The sequence below is a fragment of the Mustela nigripes genome, chromosome 14 (genome assembly GCF_022355385.1).
Source record: "Mustela nigripes isolate SB6536 chromosome 14, MUSNIG.SB6536, whole genome shotgun sequence".
Taxonomy (NCBI): domain Eukaryota; kingdom Metazoa; phylum Chordata; class Mammalia; order Carnivora; family Mustelidae; genus Mustela; species Mustela nigripes.
This window is the reverse complement of record NC_081570.1, coordinates 44,179,061-44,192,133: the sequence shown is the minus strand read 5'-3', so window position 1 is coordinate 44,192,133 and position 13,073 is coordinate 44,179,061. Positions and strand designations below refer to the sequence as shown.

At 43.6% G+C, this 13,073-nt stretch overlaps 1 protein-coding gene across 3 annotated transcripts in view; it reads left to right on the top strand.

Moving 5' to 3' along the window:
• Nucleotides 1–2,665: 2,665 nt before the first annotated feature.
• Nucleotides 2,666–13,073, top strand: part of USP24 (ubiquitin specific peptidase 24) — a 136,447-nt gene continuing 126,039 nt past the window's right edge. For all 3 annotated transcript variants that reach the window (XM_059374866.1, XM_059374865.1, XM_059374864.1), the window contains exon 1: nt 2,666–3,054. In XM_059374866.1, the coding sequence (XP_059230849.1) occupies nt 2,734–3,054 (321 nt within the window). In that variant the 5' untranslated portion in view covers nt 2,666–2,733. The remainder of the gene's footprint in view (nt 3,055–13,073) is intronic.

Below are 13,073 nucleotides of genomic sequence, written 5' to 3'. Positions count from 1 at the left end.
TTGCTTTCTCACATGCAAAAAAGTGTGATTATAACTACTTGCATCCTCAAATGACACTCTGGCTTTTCAGTCACTCCAGGATCCGGTTCAAAAATGGCCTTCCTTGTTTTCTGTAGCCTTCTGTGGCTCCTTTCCAGTTTTTATCACAGACTTTGTTTTTCTCTGCTTCCTTCTCTGCTTCCTCTTCTCAGCTCGGCACAGCTTCCTCTGTCATGTTCTATAAACCTGCCACTGTTGATGAGTCTTTTTATGTGCCATCTGAATTGGCCGGCTCTGTCTCATTACCTCTTGGGTTGTCTCAAATCTCAGTGGCAAACAATTTTTTCTTTACCTGTTACTTTCTCTCCCCTTTTTACCCATTCCTTAATTTGGTCACTGAATTAACTCTTCAAACACAGGGCAAAATTCACTTTGCCACCATAAAACGTCTGCTTTATTTCGTGTTGCCACATACGTGCCAAGAACAGTACCTGGCACCTGATTACTAGTATGTATTTGTTGAATTAATGAAATATTTTGGCGTGTACTCTATGATAGGCTGCTTGGCTCCATTTACATTACTTTTGGTCCTCATGTACCAGAAATGAATATATGAACACCATGGAGTACTTAGAAGTTAATAACACCTAGTAAAATTATACACACACACAGAGGAACCTGATTCAGTTACAGGCATTTTTCCTTAGCAGGTTCTTTCGTTACTGTTCAAAAATAAAGATCCTGGTGTAATGTAAGAAGGGTTTGTTTTGTTATTTTCATTCACAAATTAAGAGACATTACTTCCTTTGGGTATAAGGCCTATTCTTTGTTCTATAATACAGCTTTTAATCAGTACAACAAATACACTTATTTCATTTAAACGTAAACGACAGTAATGAATTTAATAAATGTAAACAAGGGCAATAAATTCACCCTGTAAATCAAATTGCTGGTGTTTGCAAATATAGGTAGCAAGTACTAGGCAAGGTTCTCTAGGGTTCAGGGGTAAAGACGCTAATAGGGGGAAATTTTCTGGGTACTGACACTAATTTAAGATTTGGGATACGGGGAGATTTTAGTGAGTGCTGGGTTGCCACAAGGAAGGAAAGGTTGGATGGGATGAGAAAGGTTAGTTGGTGGACTTCAGAGTTCTGGAAGAAACCAGGGTGAAGGCAGTAGAAGATGAACTGAATTAACAAATATGTAGTGAAATTAAAAAGAAAGAAAGAAAGAAAAAAGGCATCAGGATCTTGGGATATGGTGGGGGAAGAACCTAGAAGCATGAATTAAAGGAAATTCAAGGGTGAAAACAGCAAGGGCCAGGGCTTGGATGGCAGAGTCAAGGAAACTGGACGCACCCCCGGGTGTTAATGTTAAAGGTGGAAAGAGAAAGCAAAGCAAGCAGGCCTCAAAGGGTAGAGGAATGCTTAAAGGTAGAAGTGAACAGTGGTGGGGGTCCTCCCGTAAAGGGCAGAAATCGAGTGGGTAGGATTCTCGCTCAAAGGGCAGAAACAGAATCCTGAGCCAAACGATGATGCGGCAGTGTGGGTAGGTGGGTCAGCACCCGGAGGGGAGCAGAGGTCCAAGGCGTCCTGAGGCGTCTCTGGCTGGCTTGTGATGCAGTCTGGGTTTTTCCGAGGTTTTCATAGAGAGCGCTGGGATTTAGAGTGTAGGTTGTAAAAACACGTTTCAGACGCTCAGGGTTTTTCAGTGTTAAGAGTTTGGTAGCGTTCGGTCATGTTTGGTGGGGGCAGGTGGCCAGTGACAGACGGAACATTCAGGGAGGGCTGGGAATCCTTTTCAGCCGGGCTGGGGTGATTTCCGTGGCACGTGGAGGGATCTGGGTCGGGATCCGTGGGGGTGATTTTCGGTCCGGGTGGGTCCATGCGCCGGGTGTGGGCAGGGATTGAGGTGGGCGTTGGGGAGTATTTCAGGCAGCGCGGCGGGCGAATTTCCGTGGGCTTGGGTGAATTTCCTTCGGGACCGCGGCGTGTTTCAGGCCGCGCTGGAGGCGAGGTGCAGCCGCGACCCAATGAATTCCACCCGGGATGGGGTGCGGGCGGGGGCGAGCCAGGCGTGGAGAGAAGTCCGGCGGGGCCTCTGAGCAGCTTCGGGGTGCGAGGCGGGGGGAACCGCCGTCAGGGCTGGGCCGGACCGACGGCCTGGGGACTTCGGGGACGTTCCTCGCAGCGAGCCGCAGTCGGCCCCCTCCCGTCCCGCTCTCGGGGGAACCTGTTGCTGGAGAAATGGGCGGGCGGTGGCGACGGCCGAGGACCCTCCCTCGCCTCCGCCCGGGTGTCTGGGCGGCCCTTTCACCCTAGAGGCGCTCCGCGGCGCGGCCCCTCCCTTTGCTGTCTAAGTGGAAAAAAAAAAAAAAAAAGTCACCCCTCCACCCCCCACCCGCGCCCGTCCTCGGCGAGCCTGGGGCAGCCCGGGCCGCTTCCGGGAGCGGAGGCGCGGCCCCGCGGGCCGGAGGAGGCGGAGGCGGAGGCGCAGGCGGAGGAGGAGGCCAACATGGCGGCGCGCAGGGCTGGGCCGGGCCGACGCCGCGCCTGAGCTCCTCACCGCCCTCGCTCGGCTCGCGGCGTCCACGCCCGCGCCCAGCCTGGCCCGGCGGCTGCGGAGCGCGCAGGCCGGCAGCGCAGGGGCCCGCTCGGGCGCGGGGGCGGCGCGGAGGGAGCGGCGCGCGGTCCGCCAGGCCCGGGAGCCGCAGCTTCGCCGCCCGCCGGCCGGCGCGGCCCGGAGGCCCGAGCCATGGAATCGGAGGAGGAGCAGCACATGACCACGCTGCTGTGCATGGGGTTCTCGGACCCCGCTACCATCCGCAAGGCCCTGCGCCTGGCCAAGAACGACATCAACGAGGCCGTGGCGCTGCTCACCAACGAGCGGCCGGGCCTCGACTACGGCGGCTACGAGCCCATGGACAGCGGCGGCGGCCCCAGCCCGGGGCCCGGCGGGGGCTCTCGGGGCGACGGCAGCGGCGACGGCGGCGGCGGCCCCTCCCGCGGCGGGAGCACCGGGGGCGGCGGCGGCTTCGACCCCCCGCCCGCCTACCACGAGGTGGTGGACGCCGAGGTGAGGAGGGCGACCGTGACCCCGCGGGAGAGGCCACTGGCCGGAATTCCATGGGCAGGGGGACACACCCCACTGGGCTGGGAGTGCGGAGGGCGTGTGGGGCGGGGGCTGGCTTGGAGGCCGAGAGAATGAATGGAGCCCCGGACGCGGCGAGGGCGGAGGTCACCAGGCCGGGGTCAAGTGGGGAGAGGGACCCCTAGGGGACGGGCTGAATGGGCGTTAGGGACGCGGGGCAGGGCTGTGCGGCGGGGGTGGGGAGGGGTTTCGTGGGCTTCGGGCTAAGCACGTCGCAGGGCTGGTAGATCGGGGATGGGAAGGAGGGTCCAAGACTAGTACCTGGGATGGGCGAGAAGTGACGCGTTAGCCTGGAGTGTGTGGTGGCAAGGACGCGTGTGTCAGGGGTCAGAAATGGGGTACTAGAAGGCTAGGCTAGGGTCGCCGGTTTCCTTAGCACCGGCTTTCAGTGAAGGAGTGGGGGAGGCACGAGTTTCCGAGTCAGGGAAGAAGTGGGATGGGCTAGCCAGAGTAGTGGCCTTTGCTAGGGTCAGGGGAGGACTGCTAGGGTTAGGAATGGGGTTTGGGTTTTAGTCAAGGGCCAGAAAGAGGAGATTGAACAGGGTCTAAAAATGAAGAGGGACTGGGCCGGACCGAGGGTGACAGTAATTGATACAAGGTGGGGGAGGGGGTTACCTGCAATAAGGTCTGGTTTGGGAGGACTGACGTTAATAGGGCCAGGTGGGATTTGGACCGAGGAGGTTAGAGGTCTGAGGCCAGGTCAGGAACGGGCGCTGAGGAGGCCTGGCATTGGAGCATGAAGCTGGGACCAGGTCGAGGTAGGGGGAGTACTGGTCATAGGCAAGGTCGGAAATGAGAGAAAACTAGAGGTGAAAAGGGATTGCGGTCATACTGAGGGTGCTGTGCAGAGGGACAGGGAACAGGGTGGGAGAGAAATGGGAGGAGTGCAGGAATCTGTTAAGGAGAAAGGGCCATCTAGGCAAATGGCTCTGAGCACAGATCTCAGGTCTGGGTGGAGAAAATAAGGCCTCTTGGGGATGTGAGCAAAGAACATGGGGAAGAAAACCGACTTTAACCAATTTCAGAAAGGATCAGCCAAAAACACAAGGGCCTGTGACATAATTGCTTTGCAGAAAAATGGCAGCTCATGTCAAGAATTTTGGTCAGATTCCTTGGGTAGTGCATTTTGGGTGGACAAGTAGAGCAGCTTGGCCTGATCGCAGAATAGCTCAGAGCTCAGATTAGTGGGCTTTGTGTTTTTAAATAGAGATATGAGTTGGGATAATTCTTAAGCTAAGCCTTCTGAAAGAATTTTTACTAAATTGTGTTCTATCCTTCTAATAATGTGCTTTTGCAGCAGTCACTTGGGCTGAAGTAGCTTGGAAATGAAGGTAGCATGTCAAAAAAAAAAAAAAAAACACGGTTTCTTCACAAGATTTCTTAGGTTCCCAGACTTCCACACACTTTATTGATTGCCCTGAGTTACCCTGTAACTCGGGTCTTTCATTGACCAGCGTATGAAAGTAAAGATTGATGTTATTTCTCATTTGGGACAGCAGTCCCACATAATTAAGGAACTATACTTAAGTCACTTTAAGAAATGAGCTTCTATGGGGAGTCTAGGTGACTCAGTGGGTTAAAGCCTCTGCCTTTGGCCCAGGTCATGAGGGATTGAGCCCCACATCGGGCTCTCTGCTCGGCAGGGAGCCTGCTTCCTCCTCTCTCTGACTGCCTCTTTGCCTACTTGTAATCTCTGTCTGTCAAATAAATAAATAAAATCTTTAAAAAAAAAAAAAAGAAAGAAAGAAATGAGCTTCTCTTTGCAAGTCCCCTTCACTCCTCTACTTGCTCATTCCACTTTTGACCCAGTTTTGAAATCAAGAAAACCGTTGCTTTCTCTGAAGGTATTGATGTAACTGTGAAATTCAGTGTATCCTCATTTTGCAAGAAATTTGTATTCTTTTTTCCTTTGGTCACACCTTTTCATTGCCTATAATTGAAAAATCAAATTAAATAATGCTTAGTGGTACTCCCAACATTAACTACTGCCTGTAGATTTAAGCACAAAGAAACGGGCCTGGCTTCTTTTCACATGAGCGACAGGCGGAAGAATTTGCTTTCAGGTAAAATCCAGACAATGTTTTTTTGGAAGAATTACGTCAAGTTTTGATTTCCTCTTGACCTGTGGATTTGGCCTGGGGGGCTGCACCAATTTTTTTTTTGAGAGCCCAGAAGGTGCTGGTGGCTGAAGCTTCTGGTTTACCCAGAAGCATACGGGCAGGCTACAGGCAAACACTTTACTGGCACGCAGGAGCCTAGTGAGAACGTTTAACCAATTTCTGCTTGTACTTTACAGATCTCCTACCTGCCACCTGTGCACCTCAGTGGTTGGTCATCCTTGCTGTAGACATTGGGAAACGGAGGCTTTTGATTCTGGGAAATAGGACAGGGTGCTAATTGTTGTTGAGCATCTCCAGTATGTTAGGTGCTTTATATATTCTTTGAGCCCTCAGTGAAATTGTTCATAACATCACTGCTTTAGAGCTAAGATTCATGGGTGGCAGTCTGGATATGAACCTGAGCTCTTTGACTTTAAGGACAGTGTGCTTTTTACTCTGCTGTACTCATGGTTTTAGGATCAGATTCATTTTAGGATAAGAAGGAAAAATAAAGAGGGGGAAAAAGACAATTTTGAGGTTGCTGAACAAGTCAAGGAATGATATGGCAAGCATTTAAGTCATGGCATTTAGGAGTAGAATGATGGGTGGAATGAAAGAATTAGATCTTTAAAGAGGAAGGCTTTAGAAATGAGTAATTCGTTCAGCTCCTTTGTTTAAGCAGGCAGCCTGGCAGGGCCCAAAGGGGAAGTGACTTGTCCCCACAGAGCCAGTTAATGGAAGAAATGGGACTACAACCCAGGCCTTCTCCCTGCATGGCCCATGCACTTTCTCTGTCCCAGCTATACCCTTCAGCTGAAGAAGGGTCAGGATGTAGCAGTGTGTTAATGGGGAGGAAGAAAAGGGAATGTAACAAACCAGGAGAAGTTTGTCAGCTCTGATATAATCTACCTGTTTTATTTCTTTAAAAATGAGTACCTGATTTTAAATTATATAAAGTTATTTTTGATGCATAGGAAAATTTGGGTTTAGTGTCCTCTTCAAAACGTTTGGGAATGTACAGATTAAATACAAATGTTAAAAAAGAGGAAATGACTCCATTTATATTTGTCATTTGGGGACAGGCAGTAAACATTCAGTGCCTTCCATGTCCCCGAGGGGGTGGGAGCTGAGTAGTGAACGAGAAGGTTACATTCTAGAGCCTCTCAAGGCAAGCCTCTCATTTTACCAGAAGTGACTTCCCAAGGTCATGTAGTTAGTTGGGTAAATCAGTTTAGTAATTTGGGTGCATGCTGTAATTAGGGATTTGGTTTAAAAATTAAAATTTCAAAAACAAAAGTAGTTAACTTCTGGTTCAGAAAAAGGAAGAATGCAGATATAAAACACCGAGATCTCTAACGGGGGGGGGATCCCCCAAAACACCCACATTTCTAACAGAACACACAAAACTGCTTTGAAAGCCACCTTTTCAGTATCCTCCAGTTAAGGTATTGCTAGGCATTGGTTTACACAAGTTGTGTTTGGTCGTTACTACTGTTGTTGGATAACTGTAATTCATGGTCTCAGTGTCTGGAAGGAAGGCACTTTGAGAAGCTATCCAGTTTAGATTTTGAATAGCACTACTTCAAAACCCGTCTAAGGCAGATAAGAGTTTGTTCTGTTATTTAGGAGAATGAAATCTCACAGCTGCTCTAGATAACTTATCCAGATGTTCAATGCCTCACTCAGAATTCTTCACTGTTTCTTACCCTGCTGGCCACTGCTAAGGCCATACCTTCTGGTTCTATCCATCACAGAGCTAGAAGAATCTGTCTTTTAAGCAGTGTGATCCTGTTCAGAGGATCAGAAATCAGTCAGGTGCTGTTGTGGGAATCTTTTTTTTTTTTTTTTTAAGATTTTATTTATTTATTCGACAGAGAGAGATTACAAGTAGGCAGAGAGGCAGGCAGAGAGAGAGGAGGAAGCAGGCTCCCTGCTGAGCAGAGAGCCCGATGCGGGACTCGATCCCAGGACCCTGAGATCATGACCCGAGCCGAAGGCAGCGGCTTAACCCACTGAGCCACCCAGGCGCCCCTGTTGTGGGAATCTTAACACAGTTTAACGATTATGTAATATAACTTATTTATTACTGTCTTATTTTTTAGAAAATACTGAAATAGATTTTTTTTGTGAGATTTCACTTAACTGCTAGAAATACCTTTTTTAGCTGTTTAGTTTTGTGATAATTAATCTTCCTACAAGTGGTTTAATACCGTGATCTAACAAATATGGGGAATTTTTGTTTTGTTCCCACTTTAATGTGGACTTTCTTCTTGAGGTATTTTGTCAGAAATAGTTCCAAGATTTCATTGCTTTTTTTTTTTCTAGAGCCCCAAACTTGGTCCTGCGCTAATATAGCTAAATCACATTAATTTGTACTATTTTAACTTACCTCATTTCTGCCTCTGTTTCTTTCCTTTGATAGTATGTGGTAATTATAAATGAATTAAAATTTTAGTATCAGTACTTATACTCAAGTTTATATTAAAATTCATGTTCTTTTTTACCTGAAATATAACAATCCTCATACATTTGAGTGTGGAGTAAATATCAAATAAATAAATTTTAGTAATTATTAGTGATTTGAACACATGACCTTACAAATCATGGCTTACTATGATTTGATAAATTAAAGAAAAAAAAAGAATCCATGTAAAGGTTTTAAATTAAAAGTAAAATAATTCCAAAAAATCAGTTGAAAGTAATAAAATAGAAAATAGGGAATCTACAAGGTTAATTAATTAGCATAGCCTAATTTTTACAATAGGAATTTCTTTATAATCTAGTGTACGAATCTCCTTTGGGAATTAGGCCTATGAGTTCATCTAACAGTTGAATTCGTACCTTGTAATTACCTGGCCATATGCTGTTAGAATTGAGTGTAATTTGGCATGAAGGAAATACCTTTTGCATGTTGGTGAGTATAGTTCTAGTGAAATCTTAGTAGGTAGTGACAGTTTTATACACCATAGTAATGCTGTTAGCTTAAAATCAGTTGCAACTTTAGAAAAGTAAATTTTTTAATGTTTTAACAATTTGAAGAAGGGATTTCCATTTGAGTACAACTTAAATAGCAGACATCAGTGTATTACACTTTTGTACTTACTGGCCAAGTATCATGTAACATTGATTTTATTGGAAACTGAGTGTGAAGATGAAAATTTTTCACTTCTAATGAGAACTGTTGTGTTTAGGAAGATTTAGCCAGATAATACTTTTTATGTCTGGAGTTCAGTTTTCCAGGAATTTTTTTTATTTGGAACACCAGAGAGAGGTAAACACATAAATACAGAAGAGTGAACCATTTCAAAACATGCGCACATTTTTAGTGTAGTCACTGCATGTGTTTCACTTATTTATTGTTTTAGCTTGTTTTTTTCCCCTGTAGTTCAGATAAATTTTAATGTTAGGTTTCCTAGCAAACTAGACGTGGCAGATTAGAAGGGTTTTGTAGCAGTCCCAACATGAGGTGATGAGCATTTAGAAAGCACATTTGATAGTAGTGAGAAGTGACAAGCAGCAGCTCAGTGGTAAAGGAGGGGACAGGAAAACTTTCAAAGGGGACTCAGGCAAAGCAGGCCAGCCAGTGTGTATGGGACCATATGAGACAGCTTTGTGTCCTTCACGACCCTGGAGGACAGCAGGTTTTCATGATGCTGCACCCATGAAAAGGTTCCAGTATGCCCTGTTTAAGAGCGGTCAGGAATGTATGGTACAGTTTAGCAAGGTTTTAGTTTTTGAACAGAATAAAAGAAGGTTGGGTGCATAAAGAGGTAAGCTTCAGGTACCTGGGAAATTCAGACACGAAGGGCATTTCAGTCTAAGGATTCTGGATTGCTCAGGCATGGCTAAGAAAGTTGTGCTTTGTTTTCAGAAGAGTTAATGTTCTATCTCACCTTCCTTCTGGGGAGTTTTAGTTTCTTTTTTAGGTTTGTAATTCTCGTTCTCATTATCATAGGAATTTTTATTAGTATTGGAACATGTTTTTAAGTCACAATTGATTTATGAACATTATTTGTTAATTAGCAATTTGTAGGAGGCATCATTTTATTGTTTATTGTTGATGATCTCTATGGTGAGTTTTTGGCCAAGTGTTTTGTGCCCTTTTTGTTTTTATGATAGGTTTATGAGTTCCCTATCTCCAACAGTGGAAAACCCAGCTTCCATCATTGGTGGCTTATATTTTTTTATTTGTGTGTGTGTGTGTGTGTGTGTGTGTGTGTGTGTATGTGTTTGTATGTGTAAGGGAAGTGGAATCTACTTGTTTACCAGTTGACTTTCAGCTGGGTCATGGAACATATAACCATAGATTTGGTTTATTTTTGTTTGTTCTGAAGAGAAGAGCTAAATGCAATTAAGTCAAAGTTTTATCCTGATAACCTTTCCAGAAACGGAAATGCTTCAGCCACAATGCAGAGATCTGTGGAATCTTTTCCCAGGACTGAGTTGAAGATTTGATTTTCCTCTTACAGATGAATAATATCTTAGGTGCCCCCCAAAGTCTTCTCACTTCTGAAGATGAGCTTCCTTGTTTCAGCCCCGGGTTTGCTTTCCTGTGGTATCTCAGTTATTTGTGTTATGAAATTCAATTGACACTATTTGAGATACTTTCACTAAAGTTTATGCTGTTTATGTTAGGAATATTTTATTTAAAAAAACACAGAACTTAGTAAACAGCATGGTACATTTTTTTTATCAGTAGGCTTCCAAAATGATTTCTGAAATTAAAATCTTTTTCAGAAGGACTTATTGGTCAGACATTCTGTTGCCAAAGACTTTTCAGTTTCTGCTTTTTGTGCTTTTAGAATCTAGCTTTTTATAAACAGATCAGTTTTTTAAAATTTTTTTTGCTTTTTTCCCCTCTTTTCATTTCTCACCTCTGTATTGTCAATTTTGGTGGAAAATTGAATTGCTTTCTGAAACCTGTTGTTGGAAATCCACAGTGAAGCATTTTGGTAACAATTTATAATATATTTCAGATCTTAGAAAATATGAACGAATTCTATACTGCAAATGGCAATGTCATCTTGCAGTTGTTTAATTTATTCTGGATTCTTTCTTTTTTTATAGAACAACCTCTTAATTCTGACCTAAATATCACTCCCACCCCTTCTGTCTATCCCCACTGTTACTGCGCTGGCTTTGTTCATGTTCCTTTTTTTACCTTGTCTCCGTGCCATTCACTGACACCAGAATGATCTCTCTACAGTGCAGATTCTACTCACAGGATAACCTTGCTCAAAAATTTTTGGTGCTTCCTTATTTTCTATAGGTAAAACCCAAACTTCTTTTCTCTCAAGGTCTCCATACTTACCCGTCTGGTCTTATCTCCTGACTTCCAGTTTCATGCTCTGCCTTGCAGTTCAGAGGCCGTCTCTTGATCCACTGTCACCCCCAAACCCTAGTTTCCGTCTGCCTGCCTAACACCAATTCATTCTTCAAGGTGAACTCCAAAGCCGTATTTCCCTAAGTTCAAAGTAAAGCGGTGATCATATTTTAGTTAAAAAAGACGTGTTTACCTTAAAGATTATTTATTTATTTATTTGAGAGAGAGAAAGTGAGAGAGAGAATGAGCAAGGAGAAAGTCAGAGCGAGAAGCAGACTCCCGTGGAGCTGGGAGCCCGATGCGGGACTCGATCCCGGGACTCCGGGATCATGACCTGAGCCGAAGGCAGTCGTCCAACCAACTGAGCCACCCAGGGGTCCCACGTGTTTACCTTATATGTATCTGTCTTTCCATTAGGCTTGAGGAACAGGACTCTTTTTATCTCTGATTCTGACGTCCTTGATTGGATAGAGAGTCAACTGAATGAATGGGTGGAAAGAGAATTTTAAATGAAATAAGAAGTCAAATGACATTTGGAAGAGTATTGTGCAAGTGGTTTGGAAGGTGGTATATTTTGTTCAGGCTTCTGTTGTCTGCTAACTTTTATCATTGGGCAAGTCAGGTTGTCTCCCTGAGCCTCAGTTTTCCCATCTATAAAATGGAGGTCTTGGACTATACCTGTGGTTATTTTTTTTCATTCATTCATTGACTTCTTTGAGAGATTAAAAGCTATGTGGCCTCTCAGGAAATATACACTTAATTTTTAAAGTAAGCTGGTGCTTAAGTATTAATACTATTATTTTTGGGTGATGGGACCACAGGTGATTCTGTTTCTATTCTTTCATTTTCAATGAACTTCTAAAAAGTATATAAACTTTATTTTAAAAGACCAGCAAAACTATGGTGTTCATTAAAATGAAAGTAGCTTTAAAAAAAAATAAAGGAATAAAGTATTTCACAAGTCCTAGACTCCAAAATTATTTTTTAAACTTTGCTATTGAGGAAAATTAAATACTAAAATGATTTAATTTGTGTTTTAACTAGCCAAAATATAGAAAAAAAGGATACTGCTTCCTAGTATATCACTGGGAACAATTTTCTTTTAATCTAGAATTCATATTTGACTATCTGCTTGTTAGATGGTTTCCATTTATTTCTAGTTATAAGAAAACTGTGAGATGTGGTTCAGTAGGACTTTCCACATTTGGGTCAGAGGTTAAGCTTTAATGGAGTTTTTGTGTAGTTGCTTTTCTGCATGCTCTCCCTTGCCTTGGAGTATCTCAGAACATTTTGCCCTGTTAATTGGTTCTAGCATATTCTTCTGGATGACTCCAGTGTATTTTAATTGGCCTTTGGATTACCCTCAAATACAGTCACAAGTCTGGGACTGTATTTGGAAAAGAGCTGTCTTTAGAGCAGAAGGGTTTTGTTTGTTTTGCTTTGCCAAAGGTATGGACTAGATAGAGGTGCACATCTGGCCACCACAGCCTTCCCTTGTCACCTCTGTTTCCTGAGACTGAAGCAGTGTTATTCAGGGTTGTTGGGCTCTTGGTAGGCTCCAGACCGAGTCCTCATCTATTGCAGTCCACCCACTTGACTCTTTCTGTCATTTATATATGCTGAATGTAGAGTACTCTCTCATGTCTTTTTGCACATTTTTAAGAGGGTGGAATGGCTATTTCTGGTATTCTTATTAAATGGAAAATCATTAAGGAGTTCTGAGAATAAAAACTTTAGATTTATATGAAATAATGATTCATTCAAATTCCAGTGGTAAAAACAGATATTAAGCTAAAAATGTTAGAGCAACAGAACGGTTTTTAGCCCATTTAATAAAATAGCCATTCTTTCAGTAGGTTTTAATTGAGCACCGATTGTGTGCTAGGCACTGAGCTAAGTGTTGGGAGTGTAATGGTGAGCCAGTCACATGTAGTACCCTCTCTATTATAGTTCAAGGCTGGTAGATTTCTTGTGCTCTAAGTGGAATAAATTGTGATGTTCTCATTCAGAAACTGGAGTCCTTGAAGAGTAGTGAGTTAAATATGAAAGAACTGACATCTATTCAAAAGCATTTGAATAGTGCCTCAAGAATTTTTTGTGATGTAATTTGATTTATAGTGGTATCCATTGCTAGGAAACCAAGTGGTATTTTTCTCAAGTGATACTTCTTTAGTGCTATGGAATGTACTGAGTTTGTGTTTATTTACTTGTTGGGTTTTTAATATTAGTAGTTGATATTTCTCTCAACTAGTGTCTCTTCTGAGAATAGCTCTGATTATTTCAGTTAAATGCTGTTACTTTTTGTCCTGAAATTATGAGTGTATATGTTTTTCCCAGAAACGAGAAATTAGGAACTGGTCTGATTTCAAGCTAAACATCCCTTGTGATTGTCGATAATATAAAAGAAGCCATTTTAAAGCTAGAGCAATGTGTTTGGTTTTAGAAAGACTTAATGATGGTAAAAATAGCATTATCTCTATAATGAAAACTTGTCTAGGATTAGTAAAATAAGAAATCCTTAG